The 18,452-nt window shown below is 40.9% G+C and overlaps 1 protein-coding gene across 6 annotated transcripts in view; it reads right to left on the bottom strand.

Annotated features, from left to right (window-relative positions):
- Positions 1-4,389: 4,389 nt before the first annotated feature.
- Positions 4,390-18,452, bottom strand: part of arhgap24 (Rho GTPase activating protein 24) — a 72,326-nt gene continuing 58,263 nt past the window's right edge. For all 6 annotated transcript variants that reach the window (XM_046867630.1, XM_046867631.1, XM_046867634.1 and 3 more), the window contains 7 exons: positions 14,728-14,850; positions 12,427-12,634; positions 11,123-11,255; positions 8,394-8,467; positions 8,167-8,288; positions 7,048-8,083; positions 4,390-6,709 (listed from right to left, as the gene is read on the bottom strand). In XM_046867630.1, the coding sequence (XP_046723586.1) occupies positions 6,466-6,709; positions 7,048-8,083; positions 8,167-8,288; positions 8,394-8,467; positions 11,123-11,255; positions 12,427-12,634; positions 14,728-14,850 (1,940 nt within the window). In that variant the 3' untranslated portion in view covers positions 4,390-6,465. The remainder of the gene's footprint in view (positions 6,710-7,047; positions 8,084-8,166; positions 8,289-8,393; positions 8,468-11,122; positions 11,256-12,426; positions 12,635-14,727; positions 14,851-18,452) is intronic.

The following is an 18,452-nucleotide window of genomic DNA, read 5'->3' as shown; positions in this document are numbered from 1 at the left end:
GAAACGTTAGAATTGTAATATATTGGCACGTCATTGAGGCATCAATATACGTCCCACTACATCCATGGGAAGATGAAGAGTGGGTGAGATGAAGACAGGAATGAAAGGTTTCTAAAGTACAATTCAGTAACTAATGAGCGTGAGAGTGAATGTGAATCAGGTGCAGAGGCTGCAGTGGCTGATTGGGGCGTGGTCAGTACTAAACTTGTTCTGGGGCGTGGTCAGTACTAAACTTGTTCATTTGAATCTATTAAACTTAACATTATTTGTTATTTGTACAAAAATGTCTACAGAAGTAATAGTTTTTTTAGTTACACACCCAATCTTAAATAATAGAAGTATGTTGCAATTAGGTTGCAATTAATTAGATATAAAATCACAGTGCTAACTGTGTATAGCCATCAGGCATAACATTATGACATCATAACAATCTGAGCGGTGAAGTGAAGAACACTGATGATCTTCATCATGGCACCTGTTAGTGGGTGGATTTATTTATTAAGCAGCAAATTAATGTTTTGTCCTCAAAGTTGACGTGTTAAAAGCAGGAAAAATGTGCGTAGGGATTTGAGAGTTTGACTAATTGTAACGTCTAGACGACTGGATCAGAGCGTCTCCAAAACAGCAGCTTTATCCCCAATGAGTGAGCGAGTGGCGACTTTTGGAAAAGGACAAACTCCCAGAGATGGCATGAGGAAGAAACCTTGAGAGGAACCAGACTCAAAAGGAACCCACCCTCGTCCTCAACACTGCCATCGTTGTTAAGGTGTGCGGTGATGGTGATCAAATGCAAACTGAGGTCCTGAGCCATTGTCGTAGACTGTTAATATTAATTACAGAATTTTTCAGAGTTTCTTAGTCATTTTTGATAAGCCCTTCATGTGGTAAGCGAATAAATTGGAAGTCGAGAATGTGGGAAGTTCAGGACAGCCATGTTTAAAGCTAAGAAATGGAGTTTGATTATCAGCATTTCTTCCAATTCTATGCTGAATTTATGACCTTTGGATTTAACCCCATTATTTATTATCTATAAAGACCTTTGTAAAAAAAAATCACAGTTTAACATGTTAGCGATTACGAGTGTGTGGCTAAATGAATCACATCCGCTCTTTTATCCACACCTACTGTAGACTCCAATTAAAATCCAAAATCCATTCAGATTTATTCAAAACATGACCTTTTACTCATTATTCACCCCGATCCCACCACCCTCACGCCCCCTTTACCCCCCCGTGCCATGATAATGAGGCTGTTTTAAATGTAAATTGGACGTGTTCTTTTGGTTTAATGAGCTCTTGGGATGAATCAAAGGAAAATGACTCAGACCAGCTGTTACCCTCGATTTGAACTCAAAAACACTGCCTCCGTGAACGCCGTAATTACAGTGGGATCCGCCGAATGCGCCGTTACGCAAATGCTGCGTTTCTGCTCTGTGCATTATTCAAATAAACGACGCCGAATCACAGCGGGAGCTCTCGGCATGGCGGATGTTTACTAAATGTACTGATCTGTTTCAGGAAAATTGATTTTCATTTACACTTTAAAATATTCTAAAACAGATGAGGTAGTAGAAAACACAAATCAAGCGACTTTTGGGTTTGTACAGTATATTGTTGCTAGTTAGCTAGAGTTTGTTTGCTAGCTGTGTCTAGCTAACATTAACGGGATAGTTTATTAGCATTTGCACGAGCACTGCTGCTCAATCAATGATGTACTGAACGAGCTAAACATCTAGTGATGGCGGTTGAACAACAAGCATGGTAAATAGTTTTGGTCATTTGTGTAATTATTATTTATTTATACTTTTCTCTCTGGTGTGTGTTTTGGGATATTTTGGGAAGAATGCAGCAGAACTGTTGTTCAAGTTACTCTTTATGTAACATGTAGTAACATTTTTGTCCAGAGAGGGGCGACATTCCAAAATCATATCTGCTGTGGCTGAAAAAAAGGCTTGTATTTTCAGGCCCAAATAAAAACTGAAGTGTATAGGATGCTTGCCCCAATGGCTTTTTCTTTCAACATACAAAACCTCTTCCACTGGTGTTGACGAGGCTGTTTTTAATTTGATTCATTCTCTTGTCTCCAGCAGGACGCCACCATCTTTTGAGTCTTTTCACACTGAAAAACAGAAAAGAAACAGAACTGGGGCCAAAGAACACACGACAAAGGACAATCCCTGCTCAAATAATATGGCATTATGTAGACTTGGGTTTGTGTTCTTTGGATCAAGTGTGGCATGAAAATATTCCTGGATCCTTTCCCTTCTGTAATGGCACAGAGGGGAACTCGCCGGCCGATCATTCGCTGTCAGGCTGCTCTAAGCCTATTATCCGTGAATGAAAGGTGCAGAGAGTTTTTTTTTTTAATGATGCATTCCTCAAGTCCTGAACAGGCAGTGTGACAACGAGCTGTTCTTCTGAGGTCTCCGTTAGAAAGCCGACTGGTTCTGTGGTTTCTATACGGTGTGTTATGTGGGGTTTTTATGCAGCAGTTATGTTATAGGGAGCATTTTAAAATTATTTGAAGGAAACACCAATGTTTTTTTTTCAGGTTTGGAGAGGAAGGGGAACGCTAAACTGCTAGAATGATTAATGCCCTTCATCACTGATACATACAGAATATAAATAACCATATAGAAAGGTTTAGCTTACAGTCCTGTAGCAGCCTATTTAATTATATTCATTGTACTGATATAGAACTGTTTATTTTATGTATTTAATCCCACTATCAGAGTTCCTACAGAGAGTCTGACCAGTCCAACCCACAGAGTTCCTACAGAGAGTCTGACCAGTCCAACCCACAGAGTTCCTACAGATAGTCTGACCAGTCCAACCCACAGAGTTCCTACTGAGAGTCTGACCAGTCCAACCCACAGAGTTCCTAAAGAGAGTCTGACCAGTCTAACCCACAGAGTTCCTAGAGAGTCTGATCAGTCCACCCCACAGAGTTCCTACAGAGAGTCTGACCAGTCCAACCCACAGAGTTCCTACAGAGAGTCTGACCAGTCCAACCCACAGAGTTCCTGCAGAGAGTCTGTCCAGTCCACCCCACAGAGTTCTTGCAGAGAGTCTGATCAGTCCACCCCTCAGAGTTCCTACAGAGAGTCTGACCAGTCCAACCCACAGAGTTCCTACAGAGAGTCTGACAAGTCCACCCCTCAGAGTTCCTACAGAGAGTCTGACCAGGCCACCCCTCAGAGTTCCTACAGAGAGTCTGACCAGGCCACCCCTCAGAGATCCTACAGAGAGTCTGACCAGTCCAACCCACAGAGTTCCTACAGAGAGTCTGACTAGGCCACCCCTCAGAGATCCTACAGAGAGTCTGACCAGTCCAACCCACAGAGTTCCTACAGAGAGTCTGACCAGTCCCATACCTCAGAGTTCCTACAGAAAGAGTTCCTATATACATAGAGTCTGCCCAATCCCACCTACCCCTACAGAAAGCCTCACCAAATCCACACACTTTTTCATCCATCATTCACATAAACGCTCGTATTCACGCTGCATCTCTTTCTAACGCTCAACACACCTGAACCAACACTGTAATCCTTTAATGCATGACATGGATGATGCTCATTCAGCCACCTGCTTCATTACATACTAAAATACAAAGCTGTCAGAAAGGTGACGAACTTCTGACTAAATGTTCAGCTTTTTTCCAGCTGAATGCTGCTTATTATGATTAATCCTATATAACATTAATGTTAAAACCCAAAACTCAACAGCCAAACTCAATGGCAGATATATGACTTCTGATATGCACCGTAGGATTGAGGTTTCTTAACCAAAACCTTCTACTAGTCTCTGTAATTATACCCACGGCCTTCTGTGGATCTGAACCCTTTTAGTACGAATAATAACAAAGAAACGAAGCCTTCCATTTAAATAAGGTCACATAATTTAATGTGTATTGTACAGAGTGTCTGTTGCTACATCAGGCTCAATAAAGCATTGAATAAAAATCATAAAAAGACAAAAATAAAATGCACCTGAAAACACACACAAATTCCATACAAGCTTTAATTAAAAGTGCGATGTTTCGCTTTTGGGTATGTGCTGATCATCAGGACTACAATAAAATCACAAAATTCAACTGTTAGCACAAAGTTGGAGGCACACAATTGTATAGGACGTGGTAGCATTGAATTTTGCCTTCACTTGTACTGAGATCCAGACCTGTTCCAGCATGACAACGCTCCTGTGCACAAAACTAGCTCTATGAAGATCTGCTTTACATGGGATGGAGTGGAAGATCTGCTCCTTTAGAGCTCCAACCCCTACTGAAGACTTTTGGGATGAATGTGAACGCTGACTGCACCCCAGACCTCCTCACAACCTGACTTTACTAACACCCTTGTAGCTGAATGAATATCCACAAATCTCAACAAAATTTAGTGGAACATCTCAGGAAAGTCTGACTTTCTAACAGCAAATGAGGACTAAATGTGGAATGGGATGTTCAAAAAGAAGCTCATAGCAATTTTATGGTCAGGTGTCCACAAACGTTTGTCTATATAGTCTGGCATTAAGGCAGCTGTTTGGAACATTCCACATTTTGACTCATTTTGTTGGACTCCCTTGGAGAAGCTTTGAATCGTATCCAGGTTCATACAGTTTAAAAAAACATTGCATACTGTTCTAATTTCATCGGAATGTAGGATTCGATATTATAACAATACTGTAGAGACTGATGAAAGCTCACAATCAAAATAATGATCCAATTTCATTTTGTGAGCGTGCCACTAAGGTCAACAAATCAGAATCAATCGCAGTTCTGTTTTTCCCAACTGACTCCGGCATCACTAAACCACCCTAAAATATGATTCTAAAATATATTACATGAGGTGCAACAAAAGGTTTCGAGACTCCCTCTGTTTACGAGAAAGTACTTTGTTTATCTACGTTTCCACACTATCACCTTCAAAATAGTCCCCTTGCACTGCAGCATTGTTCTGCAACGTGTCCTGGAAGTCTATTTTCTAAGCGTGTTAACGGCGTCAAAACGATGAGCTTCATTTTCATCTTCGGGAAGAGGGCGAAGTCTGCAGGAGCCAAATCTGGCGAGATCGTGTGGATCGTACCCGACGATCATCATGCACGAGTTGCTGAATGGTCATTTAAACACTTTTGGGGTCGAGCTTGTAGAAGGTCTTCTGCTCTTGAAGCACAGGTGGCGCTCAAAACGCTTCGTCGCAGTATGTCAAACGTCTGTGTGGCAGATTTGCTCAGTTTCATGCAGAATTTCATGTTTGCTATTTGTTCTAACTTGCTGCCCGTGATGAAATCGCAGACGTGGTGATGCAGCAGTTACACCATCAGTCTCGAAACTTTTTGATTCCACCGCACATGTAAGTTTATATTGTATCTGTATCTCTGTATCCGAGTCAGTAAGTATCCTCTTGAGTCCGCAAATTCAAGTCGTGACTGAGATTCGCGTTCAGCTGGCCAGTGTCTGAAGCAGTGGAAGTTTCTGTTAACGAATGAGATTCACTCTTTTTACTTTTATTTGTCTGAGCAATTGTGCTAAGTAGTGTAATTTTCATATTGAGAGACACTGGTTCCACTCTTATTCTTGAGCAAATTTCTCTCCTTTCACATTCAGGACATCAAAAATTCAATTTTGTTGAATTGGAAAATGAATTAGAATTGATCATTTACATTGAACATCCATTTCTGACTCAATACACTGAATTACAGCTAAGTGAAATTGATATTTTGTAACTTTTGAAGGTCATGAGAGGTGACTGTTACCTCCACAATTTTGACCAGATGTTCAAAAGTTTCTAATGTATGGACAGATATTTTCCCATGGTTTTGTTAATGGCCCAAATGCAATATGTAAGAATCCGAAATGCACCCTGAAAAACTAAAACAGCATTAGCTCCATTTTCAGTACCGTATTGACCAGAGAAAAGTGAAGTGCAGGGCAAAAACTTGCTATAAAAAAATGTGACACATCAATAAACCTTAAGTTTAAATATCAGACATACATTAAAATATTTCACTTTGCTTTTTATACATACATCTGTTACGCTTCAAACAGAATTCTTCCACATTGCTTTGCTTTATATACACAAAGTACATGAGGACACGAAAACGAGGGAACGAGGACATGTTTGGTTTGATCACAAATGAAAATGTGACATTCTTGGTTCATCTTCACGTAAAGCTCATGTCTATTAAAAAGCTTCATAACCCATAATGCAACAGTTTCCTTAACAGTTCCTTCCTTCTTAATGTAAAGAAACATTCTTGAAATGTCCCTGTGTTTATTACAGGAACCAAACATCACCTCCAAAGAACCTCCAGCGTCCTTCTTAGGTCCAAATGGTACGTTCCAGCTCCCCACATGTTCTCTCACTGTTACAGTCTGATTATGCCGTTATTGGCTGGTCCAGTTTCCACATTTCAGCTCAGTGAGAATCCTTTTGGACAGTTTGGTCGCATCCAGGAATCCAGGTCCTGCTCACTGAATCCAGATGGTGTTGGCTCTTTCCGGCCTGCGAGGATCGGCGGTCAGATCTCCGAAGGTGGAGAAGAACTGCTCCATCTCCTTCTGCAGCATCTCGTTGCGCTTCTCTGCGTCATCTTTGGCTCGCTCGGCGTTGCGCAGTTTGATCTCGACCATGGTGTACTTCTTGCGTTCCTGCTCCAGTTCCTCGTGCAGGTTCACCAACTCAGCTTCTAACTCCACGTTACGAAGCTCCAGGCTGGAATGTTTAAATAAGAAAAGAAATGTGTTGAAACACAGAAATGGCCACTGAACTGTGTAGATGGATGGATCAAAAAGTTTGGAGACTCACTCTGTTTAGTAGAAAGTACTTTATTTATCTACGTTTTCACACTTTCACCTACAAAATATTCCCCCTGCACAGCAATACAGTGCTCCCAGCGTTCCTCTGGGAAGGAATGGTAACGCATGTAATTTATAAGTGGATAAATATAAAGGTTGTGGCAGTGAAGCTCTGGCAGGTAACAGCACGGCCCATTCCTTACATGCTAGCATCAAAATGCTACAAAACATTATAAAAAACATAAATAGTCTCACCTCTTTACCCTGGCTTCGTATTCACTCTTCTGTTTGAGCATCTCTTGCTTCAGACTGGCCACCAGACTGTGGAGAGCACTGTGGTGACCACTCACAGGAAATGCCGCCTCACTGTTCTCACTGCTGCTCGTCCCCCTGCTGCCTCGACCTCCGCCATTGGCGTTAGCATTAGCATTAGCGTTCCTCCTCTCTCCCTCCTCCAGCAAAGGGTCCTCGAAGGTAAATTCCTGCTCGGGGCACGTCGTTGTGGACGAGCGACACGACGCGGAGACGTCCGGGAGCGAGATCTCGCAGGATGATGTAGACCAGGTGGCGCTGTCCACGCTTTGCTTGTCCTCGCAGCTGGTGCTCGTGCACAGCTGTCCCGGTGCGCATGGCGTCTGCTGTACGTGAACGTTGTCGTACGTCGAGAGTCGGTTCTGTTGCTGTTCCGTGTCACGGCCTTTGAACTCCCTCAGCGTCACCCCTCCAGGAGGAGACCAAAGTCCGTTTCGGCTATTGAGAGTCCCGTTAACAATGTCCATGCTGCACACGCCCATCCTCATCCCGCCGTTCTGCACACCCATTTTGGTACCTGGGGATTTGAGCGCCCCAGTGCGACGCATCGGGAGCGTACCGGTTCCCACCAGGGTCGGACTCTTTTCTTCTGCCGAGGATGACGACGAGGAGCTGAAGGAGCCGTTGGTGACGATGCCGCTGCCTTTAACAAACGCCGGGTTCTTCTTTACGGTCAGAGGAGGACTCCGGGTCACTTCGAATCGTGGACCAGTAGGAACGTTTCTTGGGCTTCCAGAACGAGGTGACCCGTTATCCAGAGAGACGCGTCCCGGAGAATCCGGCGCCTCCCAGGTGCACTGACGAGCACCGGCCGTGTTGTTATTCTCTTTATTTTGCAGTTGTCCGGTAGTGGAGCGCTTCAAGGGATCGTTATTGTTATTGCACGACTCAAGAGCACCAGAACTGTCCTCGTCCAGGGGAAAAAGAGTAGCGTGCTGCCCGATGAGAGCCGCCATGAGCTGCTGCACCAGAACTGCACCTATACAAGTGCAAATTGAGGTTAATGCAAATAAAAGGCCAAAACATTTGTTTTCCATTATTTCCACCTCTGCACCATTTTACCTTCCATTATGGCCACTGGATCCTCAACTTTGGGCCTCAGAATATTCGGACCGAAGACCGTAGCCAGGTTCTGCACGCTCATCTTATTCACTCCGGAGTAGGACTGCACTTCATCTAAGAACCTAAAGGAGAAAAAAGGGTTTTAATCAATAGAGAGAGAGAAAAATTAGGAAATATGAGAAAATTGAAAATGGGAAGTAGGTGATAATAAAGGTAATGGCAGATACCTGCATATGTATTTTAGGAGATTATAGTTGACTAGAGGTAGACCTTCCACTTGTCTCCTTAATTCCTTTATTCCCTTGAATATGACAGAGAAAAACAAAGGCGAAATGCGAAACTTTTATTACGGCTGGACAACACCAGGTACTCGAGAAACGATTCCTCATAACATTTTAAAGCCATGATGTACAGAACATTAACCAAAGATAGAGAAGAAAATGCATAGAAACATTTGTTAAATATTTAAATCCCTGTCTTTAATCACATTTCTATTTACAGAATTATCATAATCGGCTGCATATTAACTTATTGGGAGAAAACCGGCAGTTCTATGTGAAGACATTGAGCACCCCTATATAACCAAAATGGTATGATCCTCGTTTCATAACACTTCTGCGAACATTCGTCTGTGAGATTAGGAGTCACCTCTGATTAGTGCTGTATGATATATAAATATTGCCTACGATAATATCGTGATTGTTGTTTTAACGATGTGTGATTTGACATTATCGAGTAAATCTGTAAATCGCAAAATCCAAACAAAACACACATGATGGTGATGAAGTCTAGTAGATTAGACTCGTGCGCGATGATTCAGTCTATAAAAATGCATTTAAAATGATCACAAATTTCAAGATATGGGGCCAGAAAATGTGAACATTTATATCATTTCATAAAGTTAAACAATATCACATGAAAATTGCTGTTTTTTTCTTCTCTAAAAATCAGAATATTGATTTTATACAACAGTTCAATTACCAAGAAATAAATATGATAAGAGTTACGTTTCAGACACCACATAATTCCAAACAAAGCCACAGCACTGTTTTACGATTGAACCGAATCATTTAAACGAGTGATTCATTTAATCGCAATGATTCGCTTATTAACAAATTATTTACTGCCGGTTTTCATTTCATATTTTAAGTATCTTTACTTTGCATTGCAGAGAAGAGTTTTGTTGATACTGTTTTTATTTGCTTGGTAACAGCCAAAATGTCTAATTAATGTAATTGTCTGATTAAATGTAATAATTTGAGCCCACAAATCTTTAACTTATTGGAAAAGATGAATCACTGAAGTCACTGCTGTGAACTGAGCGCCACTATCCGAGGTGACAATAATACATTCAGCAAAATATTGTCTGACTGTCATTATCGATAAAATAAAATACAAATATTATTCAAATATCGCAAAACCCCACCCTCAATATTAAAAAATAAAGGAATAAAATTAAAGTGTATTTTTTTCCATTCATTCAGTTTTGCACTGCAAACATCACTGATAGCTTTAACTCATCTCTGCTCTTCCACTTGACCGAGTCCGGGGATTGTGTTTTTACCATAAATATTCAATACAGGATTTTCATTATTCTTACGATCCTGCGTATCATTCATCAGGCTACACAATTCTATAATCCCACTACAATGAAAGCAGGGTTTATATATATATATATATATATATATATATATATATTATTTCTCCACAATCCACTTCTGCTTCTGAAACTCCACAGGGTCCGTCTCATAAATATGAAGTAAAAGTAAAAGTAAGGGTTCCTGTAATGGACTCTGGCTTGCGCTCAAACTAAATCTATTGCACTTTGATGCCATTTGTGCTCAGTAAAGCTCCGGAAGCCTCGGGCAGGTCGAGCGACGGATCACGGCGGGAGACTGGGGGGAAAAAGTGAAGCTGAAAGTCGCTGTGAAAGCATTTCCACTTTCATGCGTCTAAACCTTGCAGCGAGAGCAGGACAGAGGGATAAAAAATGAAAAAATGAGAAGACCGCAGGGCGACAGTGATATGCCGAGTCACATACGATCCTGAGGAAGGATAGAGAACCAGACGTCCTGTTGTCATGGCGATTGTAAAATATGTCTGCATTTATTTTGGCTTAACGCTAGGCAGCTGAATTATCAAACTAGCGATCTGTTTCTCAGAAAAAGTCACATGTACTTTACACAGCACAATTCTTTCCTCGCATCTCCCAGCGATGATAGGAAGCAGGGGTCAGCCATGATACAGCACCCCTGAAGGACAGAGGGTTAAGAGCCTTGCTCAAGGGTCCAAGAGTCGCAGCTTGGAGATACTAGGGCTTGAAACCCCTGACCTTATGATCAGTAAACCAGAGCAATAACCACCAAATCACCCTGACACTATGGGTTTGTGGGAAGTGATAGCTCAGACACTAGACTTCTGATGAGAAGGGTGTGAGTTCAAATCCCAGCATCATCCTGCATCCGGTGCCGGGGCCGTCGATCCTAAAATTTTCAGTTGTATAAATGAGATAATTGTGAATCGATCTGGATAACGGCGTCTACCATTTGTCCGTTTTTTTTTCTCCAGAGGAATGATATGCAAATTAAAGTTCATTAAATATTAATAAGATACTTTTCCTAATTAGTTTCCTGTAGATGCTACAAACCCTCACCAGATGCAGCAGCATCATCTCTGCTACTTTCTACCAAGTATAATTTCTCTTTGTGACATTTCTAAATACGTTTTATATACAGCGTGATAAAACAAAAACGTAGTCATTGCAGTTCTGAGGAACCAATAGTGGATTTTGACGAATTTGCCACTTTTGAGGAGCAAATATGGAATGGAGAAAATATCATTTTTGTTGTTTCTGTTGTAGAAATCGTGGCTGCACGTCGTGTACATTCACGTGTAAAATAAAAGATGTTTATTTTACACGTGAAGGCAGGACCATACAACTTTGGTCGACACTCACCGCTTCCTGGTCTTTGCTGTAGAGTTTGGTGCAGGCCAGGAGCTCGTCATACTTGCAGAAAGGGATCACGGGTTCAGGAAGCTCCCTCAGATAGAGCTTGAGCAGAGACGCCACCGTGTGCACATCGGTGTTACTGCAGGCAGAGGGTATATTTGAAGAGGTGATGAAACTGGCATCTGGAGTCGATATATGCACTGTGAGGTGAGTCTATAAATGAAGTGTTAAATATGCAGCGTGTCTGGTTTTCTGTTGACGAAGAAGCTGCTGTCAGGAAAACAAAAGCCTGGCCTCGTTAGCGATATTGAATTCAAACCTCTCGCTTTGGTTGATGAAAATTTATTGCCAGCTATAATATTTTGTGTTGTTTTTCTCCACATGTAAATCATTGAAGGTACACTGGAAGCTCAAAGTACAATGATGACAAATGATTATGCTGATTGTAATATCCATCAAAATCCAAACCTAATATCCTTAAAAACACAAAAGTCCAGACAATGAATCTCGTTTTAGTTCTATTCTGTTTTTTAACCTGTTTTGGACTGCATGGTGCCAGACGTGGAAGTGGCTGAATTGCAAGAAATGTTTGACAGTCTGCAGACATCAGCATGAAGAATTCTATAATTAGGCTCTCACATGCTGGTTCTTCTGTACAGACATGTTTCCTGGAAAGATGTTAACTAAGACAGGGTCTGGTAACTCTGAGATTTGGTTTGTTGTTGTGTATTTGCATTTAATTAAACCTTAACTGCCTTTTCATCCCCTCACCCAACCCCCTTTAGATAGGGGAAATATCAAGAAGTCATAAAAATGTCCATGCCCCACCCCTGTTTAACACCAAGCCAAGTCTGAACTCTTGTGGGAAAACCAGTCCAGGGTTCAACCTTAAAAAAAGTAATAAAATGTATCAGCCCAATAAAACACTTCAGATGGATCGAGATGCAACTAACCAATCAGAAGAGGTACAGTGCTATAAATAATTATTTAGTAGGTAATAAAGAATCAATCAACAGAGAGTTAATTGGTACAGGAAACAATGGGCAAAGTGGAAGTCGAAAAGTGTCATACAGTAATACATACATTATGGAAACCGAAGGGGGTCAAAATAAAAGTGTGCGTTAACAAGAACTTTTGCACTGATCAGATTTGCATATTCTTTTCAAACACCTCCTGCTCCTTCAAAACTGATACCTGCATTCTAACTATTCTTTAGTTTAGACTAAATGTCCAGATTTTCTTTGTATGTTGCTACAATTCAATACCCACTAAAAATGAGTTTTGGGTTTGGAGGTGTTCTCTTGTCTCACCCGTCGAAGGCTGGTTTCTCTCCGCAGTCAAAGGCTTCCTGCAGCTCTTTGACGAGGTTGGCCTGCCCAGGGAGACGGAACAGACCTTCTTCTTGTAGCCCCCAGCGTCGGATAAAATCCACACACTGCTCCACCAGCATCGGGGCTAGCTTATTCCCGTATCGGCGCTCGTACCGCACAGTCTCCTCCAGCTTTTGACCAAAAATACCTAAAACAGGAGAAAAGGCAGGACATTGAAGCTGGAATTTTTTTCATCTGAAATTTCTACTCCCACACTTTTTAGTGCAGCACACTGTTTAACACCACAGAGTGCATTCACGTGAGATATATAAACATTTGACCACCTCTCAAACAGTGTGGGATTTTCTTTATATCCAACAAACCCAAACTGTCTTGCTACAGATGTTCAGAGCCTCGTATTTCAAAGGTTTTTCAAGCATCGCAGGCTTTCTCTTGATTTTCTCTCAAACATCGCATGTTCAAGTGCGGAATGTTCTAACAAATCTGCTTAAAGGGTAAAAAGAACAAAAATATTTAGGGATTAAATAAGTAACTTCCTGCTACATTGCATTCCTCTTTTGCTTTCGGTCGCTCAGCCAGATAAAAACCATGCGAGATTCCTGCTTAGAGAAGCTCATGTGTCTGACATACAGCAGGGATTAGGAAGCTTTCCGAAATAATTGAGCTTTCCGGTCTTGGGACTCAGCTGCTTTTGGATCTTGGGCTGGTTTTCTACAGTACAGTGTGATTTCTAGGTTCATATGGTATAAAGTCTGTGGACACCTGAGCTTCACTTTTCATCTTCATTTTCTGTAACAATGAGCTCCACTCTTCTGGTAAGATGTTAGACTAGATTTTATGGAGATTCATTCAGCTACAAGTAAAGTCAGATACTGATGTAGGTGAGAAGGTGAGGAGGTCTGGGGTGCAGTCTGTGTTAACATTCATCCCAAAGGTGTTCAATAGGGTTGGAGCTCTCCACACACTTTGTCCTTGTGCACAGGATCATTGTCATGCTGGAACAGGTCTGGGGGTCAAGTGAAGGGCAGCTGGGGATGGTTCCAACACCTACAGCCTAAAGATCCATGAAGCCGCAGAGCAACTGGAGAACTTTGAGGATTGTTTCGGACTGTAATTAATATCAACAGTCTACTGCAACGGCTCAGGACCTGCAGGTTGCATGAACAGTTCTGCATTTACACACCTGTTCCTGCACACCTCAACAATGGAACTGCAATGAATGGACATTCGGTGCCACCCAGATAAGGATGAGGTTCCCTTTTGAGTCTGGTTCCTCTCAAGGTTTCCTCCTCATATAATCTCAAGGTTTTTTCCTTGACACAGTCACCACTGGTTTACTCATCAGAAAAACCTTCTATGCAATAAAATCTGTGTAGAGCTGATTTGAGACAACGTCCACTGTAAAAAGCGCCACACAAACAAAATTCAAATGAATTAAAAATATGTGTTTTGGGGATTTGGGGGGAAAAACGGAACATTGAGGAAAACTCAAAATGGGCATTTAGTGAAAGAGTGATATGTAAGTGAGTGTTTAATACAATGTTCTTTCTCTCTCTCACTCTGTATTTCCATTCGGGTGCAAGTTGTTTGAGGCCTCGGGCTCATGTTAGCGGAGTGTCCTCTCTGACTTTCACTTCTGTTTGTTTCCATGAGCCTGAATGGCAGGCAATTAATGGCACACACACACACACACACACACACACACACACACACACTGAGGTGCTGTCAACACTTTGGAGATGTCCAAGTCACTTTGGACACATCCATTTTAGACACAAGCCTCTATTGTCCTGCTGGTGGACTCACTCTTTCCTCATCCTCTAGGAAATCTAATAAAAGCACACTCCACACACACACACACACACACACACACACACACACACACACACACACACACAGACCCTCAGCTTCTCTTCATAATACCAAATATATAATGTATTAGAGAAGGCGCATTAATATAAACCACTTTCTCAGATCTGGTGCGGGAAATGAATCAACAACTTCTGACCAATCAGAATCGAGGCAGGGCAGAGCTGTTGTTAGGCACACGCACACACACACACACACACACACACACACACACACACACACACACACACACACACACACTAATCAACCTTAACACGATATGTGCTGCAATGATAATCAATACAAAGCCTTGTAGCACGCACACACACACACACACACACACACACACACACACACACACACACACACACATTATGTCCCTATACTTCAGTTTAATAACATGTCTGTGTTGCACTTTGCCATCAGACTCACCGCCTCCGAACGGGGCCCATATGACCCTGCGGATGGTCTTAACCCAGTCCTCCATGTCGTTCTGCGTGCTGGCCATGAGCAGGTAAGTCTCATGATTGGACGTCATCCGCTCCCTATCGCCCCCTGCAGAGACAGAACAGAAACACACCTAGTCAGCATACAGAATTATTCACGTCCGGACGAATTATTTGATGTTCGTCATGCAGAAAATAGTAATTCATTAAAAAGATTGACCGTTTATGATATTTAATTTAGTAATTCAGTGTTAATTACAAGCTCGTTTGTGATTAAATATTTTGCTGTTTTCACCGAATTCAGCACAGAAATGCTCAGTATTGTGGTGGATCAGAAGGTCATGAGTTCAAATCCCAACACTGTGACTGTTGTGCCCTCCAGCAAGGTTGTTAACAGTCGCACAGTTGTATAAATTGCTCCTTTTTTTTTTTTAACAAAAGCTAGAAAACGTTTTGGGGAGTGGGGACTGTGAGTAAACTTGACTAGTTCCTAATCACTTGTAGTGCAGAGCTTCATTTCCACTGTTTCTGTCTGTATGGTTGAAAAGCGACCTCACCTTCTTCTAATGGTCCAAACCTGCAGCCTTTTCATTCTGTTCTATTTTCAAGGCTAAATCTCACTGCAGGTCAATGCTATCGGCTCTTGTGTGTTTTATATATTCAGCTTTTTTCCCATGATGATTCCAAAATTAAGCTTTTTGTAATATTGATAAGACTTGTATCAGGTTTCTCTCAGGATGTTCAGCTACGTTTTAGACTCCAAATCCACTAAAGATGGAAGATGAACAAGTGTGAGACAAACCAGAGCTCTACGGCAGAGAAAAACCCCATAACAACACCAAAGAGACGAGGCCAAAGTGACCAATTAGGCTCGGGTAATTACAGGTGGACTCTAATACACACCTTCTGGTGCGTAAAGTCCTGATCCGAGCGCAAAGTGTGTTATTAGACCCGGTGTGTGTAATTTACATTCTCAAGCCACCTGAGAGACAGGAAGTGTGTTCAGACATCGTGTTCATCTCTGTCTACGGCTGATCGACTCAGAGTGTGTAGGATTATGGTTCAAACACACACACACACACAATTTATAACATTGACTATGGTTCTACTCACACACTAAATGCTAAGGAGTGTTTTCCTTCTTTTCCTTTTCATTGCTACATTATTTCCGTTTAAAAGGTTTTAAGTTTCCTGATATAAGTAAGTAATAATGCAGGTGTAGGTGTGAGGTGTTACAGGATGTTGGTGCACGATGTGGAGGTGAAGAAGGTCCTGAGGTGAAGCATTATAACAGTGTAAGGTCTCACACCAAGCCCTGGATTATCACCTTCTACCAGAGTCACTTCCATCATTGAGAAGTTCAACTGTTATTGTTTACAGAGTGAAACTGAACGGATCAAAATAACACTTTATTCTCATTATGCATTTTTATATGTTGTTACTTCCAGCCAATCACAATCCAGCATTCATTCTGACTGTGGGTATAATATTTCTATCCACCTTATATACAGATATTATTACAGATAAAGCCGTGAATGTACAAAGGTGTGAATAATGCAGTTTGAAGAGCAGGAGTCAAATGCTAATACGGCCTTTAGGATCTCGAGCACGACATTAACATATCAAACAGTCCATAGACTACATTAGAATATAACATTACAATATTCAGACTCCAGAGATTTCACTCGTCCCTGACCTTCAATTTCTCCATATCCTAAAATATGTCAAAATGTTATTAAAATAATTATAATCTTAAAAATGTATATAAAACCCTTTTAAAATTCTAGATTTTGTTAATCATATATTATAAACATTATATAAAATAATAATAATATATATTATAAATATTATATAAAATAATCTCTTTCTATATATATATATATATATATATATATATATATATATATATATATATATATATATATATATATATATATTTTTTTACAATTTTACACTTCACAACAGATAATATTAAATAATAATAGATCATATTAGTCTGTTTGCAACAATTAAAACAAATATAATACAATAATATCTGTCATATAATAATATAATAATTTAAGCCACGATAGGAAAGTTCCCTGATGAAGCGCAAACATTTTTGTTTGGAGGTTTTCAAAAATAACAGACGTCTAGACGTCTAGATTCAAAACATCACACAATTCTCATTCACTCTGCATCATTGTGCTATGAATCAGACACTGAATGAAAAACTGCTTGACATTTTGAATTCTGGCTCGATACATGCAGAATCTTTATTAAATTATTTATAAATATATTTGACGCAGACAATAATACGTTGTTTTGTTTTTTTTGCTCGTGATACTAGAGCGTATCAGACAGAGAGCAATACTGTGATTGTTGTAAAGAAAATTCTAGCTTTGTAACCAGCTACCTCGCTAGCTAGCTACCACATGAGGTTACTGTTAGCAAAACAAATCACAAACTATAGTATTTTTCAATATTAAAAGCACCTTGTTCTAAAATAAATCAAATATTTGCTATTCAGCTCACATAGCAATGTGATCTCAGGTCTAGCTCAGCTAGCTAGCAATAACCTACTGTAGCAATAACAATTAGCAACAGCTGCCTACCAGTAGATCTTCCCCCAAAACAGAGGTACACGATTCTATAGGACGTCTCTGGATGCTGGAGCATATAATCTTCACTTCACTTGAAATATCTGACCCAAACCTGCTCCAGCATGAGGATGCTCTCTGCACAAAGCCAGATCCATGAAGATCTGCTTTACATGGGTTGGAAGATGTGGAAGAGCTCCTGCTATGTCCCTCAACCCTACATCAGTACCTGACTTTACTAACAACCTTGTGGTTGAATGAATCTCCAAAACAAATCACAAAATCTAGTGGAGCATCTGCCCAGAAGAGTGGAGGTTATTATACCAGGAAATTGGGAATGAATGTGGAATGAATGGGATGTTTTGAATTGCTGTTATTATTATTCAGTTTCAGGAAGGATACAAAATGTGCAGTAATTCCAGAAGGAAAAAAATCCATCCAGCTTCCTTTTTTTTTCTTTTTTTCCCCCTCACTTCTCCTCAGGCTTCTTCTCTCCACACTAAGCTCTGGCTGCTTTGCTTTTGTGATCTCTCTAATCCAGCTTTAGAGGCGCCACTCCAACACTCTGCCTGAAGCACCTACTGACTCTTACTCTTACTGCCCCTCCTGCCTCCAACACATGGATCTGCTCTGACTCCCATAACGAGCTGCTGATGTCAAAAACACTGAGAATGACACCAGAACTTTTTTGAACGATGTGTAGTTAAATGCTGAACATCTGTGAAACAAGTCCACCAAAATGTTACCAGGAAACAATAACACATACGTTGGGGGACAAAAAAAATGATTGTACATTTGATTCATGTATAGTAGATGTTAAATATTGTGTCCGCACGTTGTCGTGGCAACCAGTTTTCAGCTATACGCCTCACGATGAGCTGATTAACGCTAACGTGTTTATGACCGACCCAATACACAGTCATTACATGTGATCAGTGACACAACAGACACCAAACAGAGCAGCAGCAGACTAATAAACATAATACATGGATAATAGTGGGAAGCTAGTGGAGAGAGAGAGAGAGAGAGAGAGAGAGAGAGAGAGAGAGAGAGAGAGAGAGAGAGAGTGTGAAAGAGAGAGTGAATAAGAAAGAGAGAGAGAGAGAGAGAAAGAGAGAGAGAGAGAGAGAGA

Source organism: Silurus meridionalis, chromosome 15 (genome assembly GCF_014805685.1).
Source record: "Silurus meridionalis isolate SWU-2019-XX chromosome 15, ASM1480568v1, whole genome shotgun sequence".
NCBI classification, from domain to species: domain Eukaryota; kingdom Metazoa; phylum Chordata; class Actinopteri; order Siluriformes; family Siluridae; genus Silurus; species Silurus meridionalis.
Note: the sequence above shows the minus strand (reverse complement) of the source record. Positions and strands in the feature narration are given on the sequence as shown.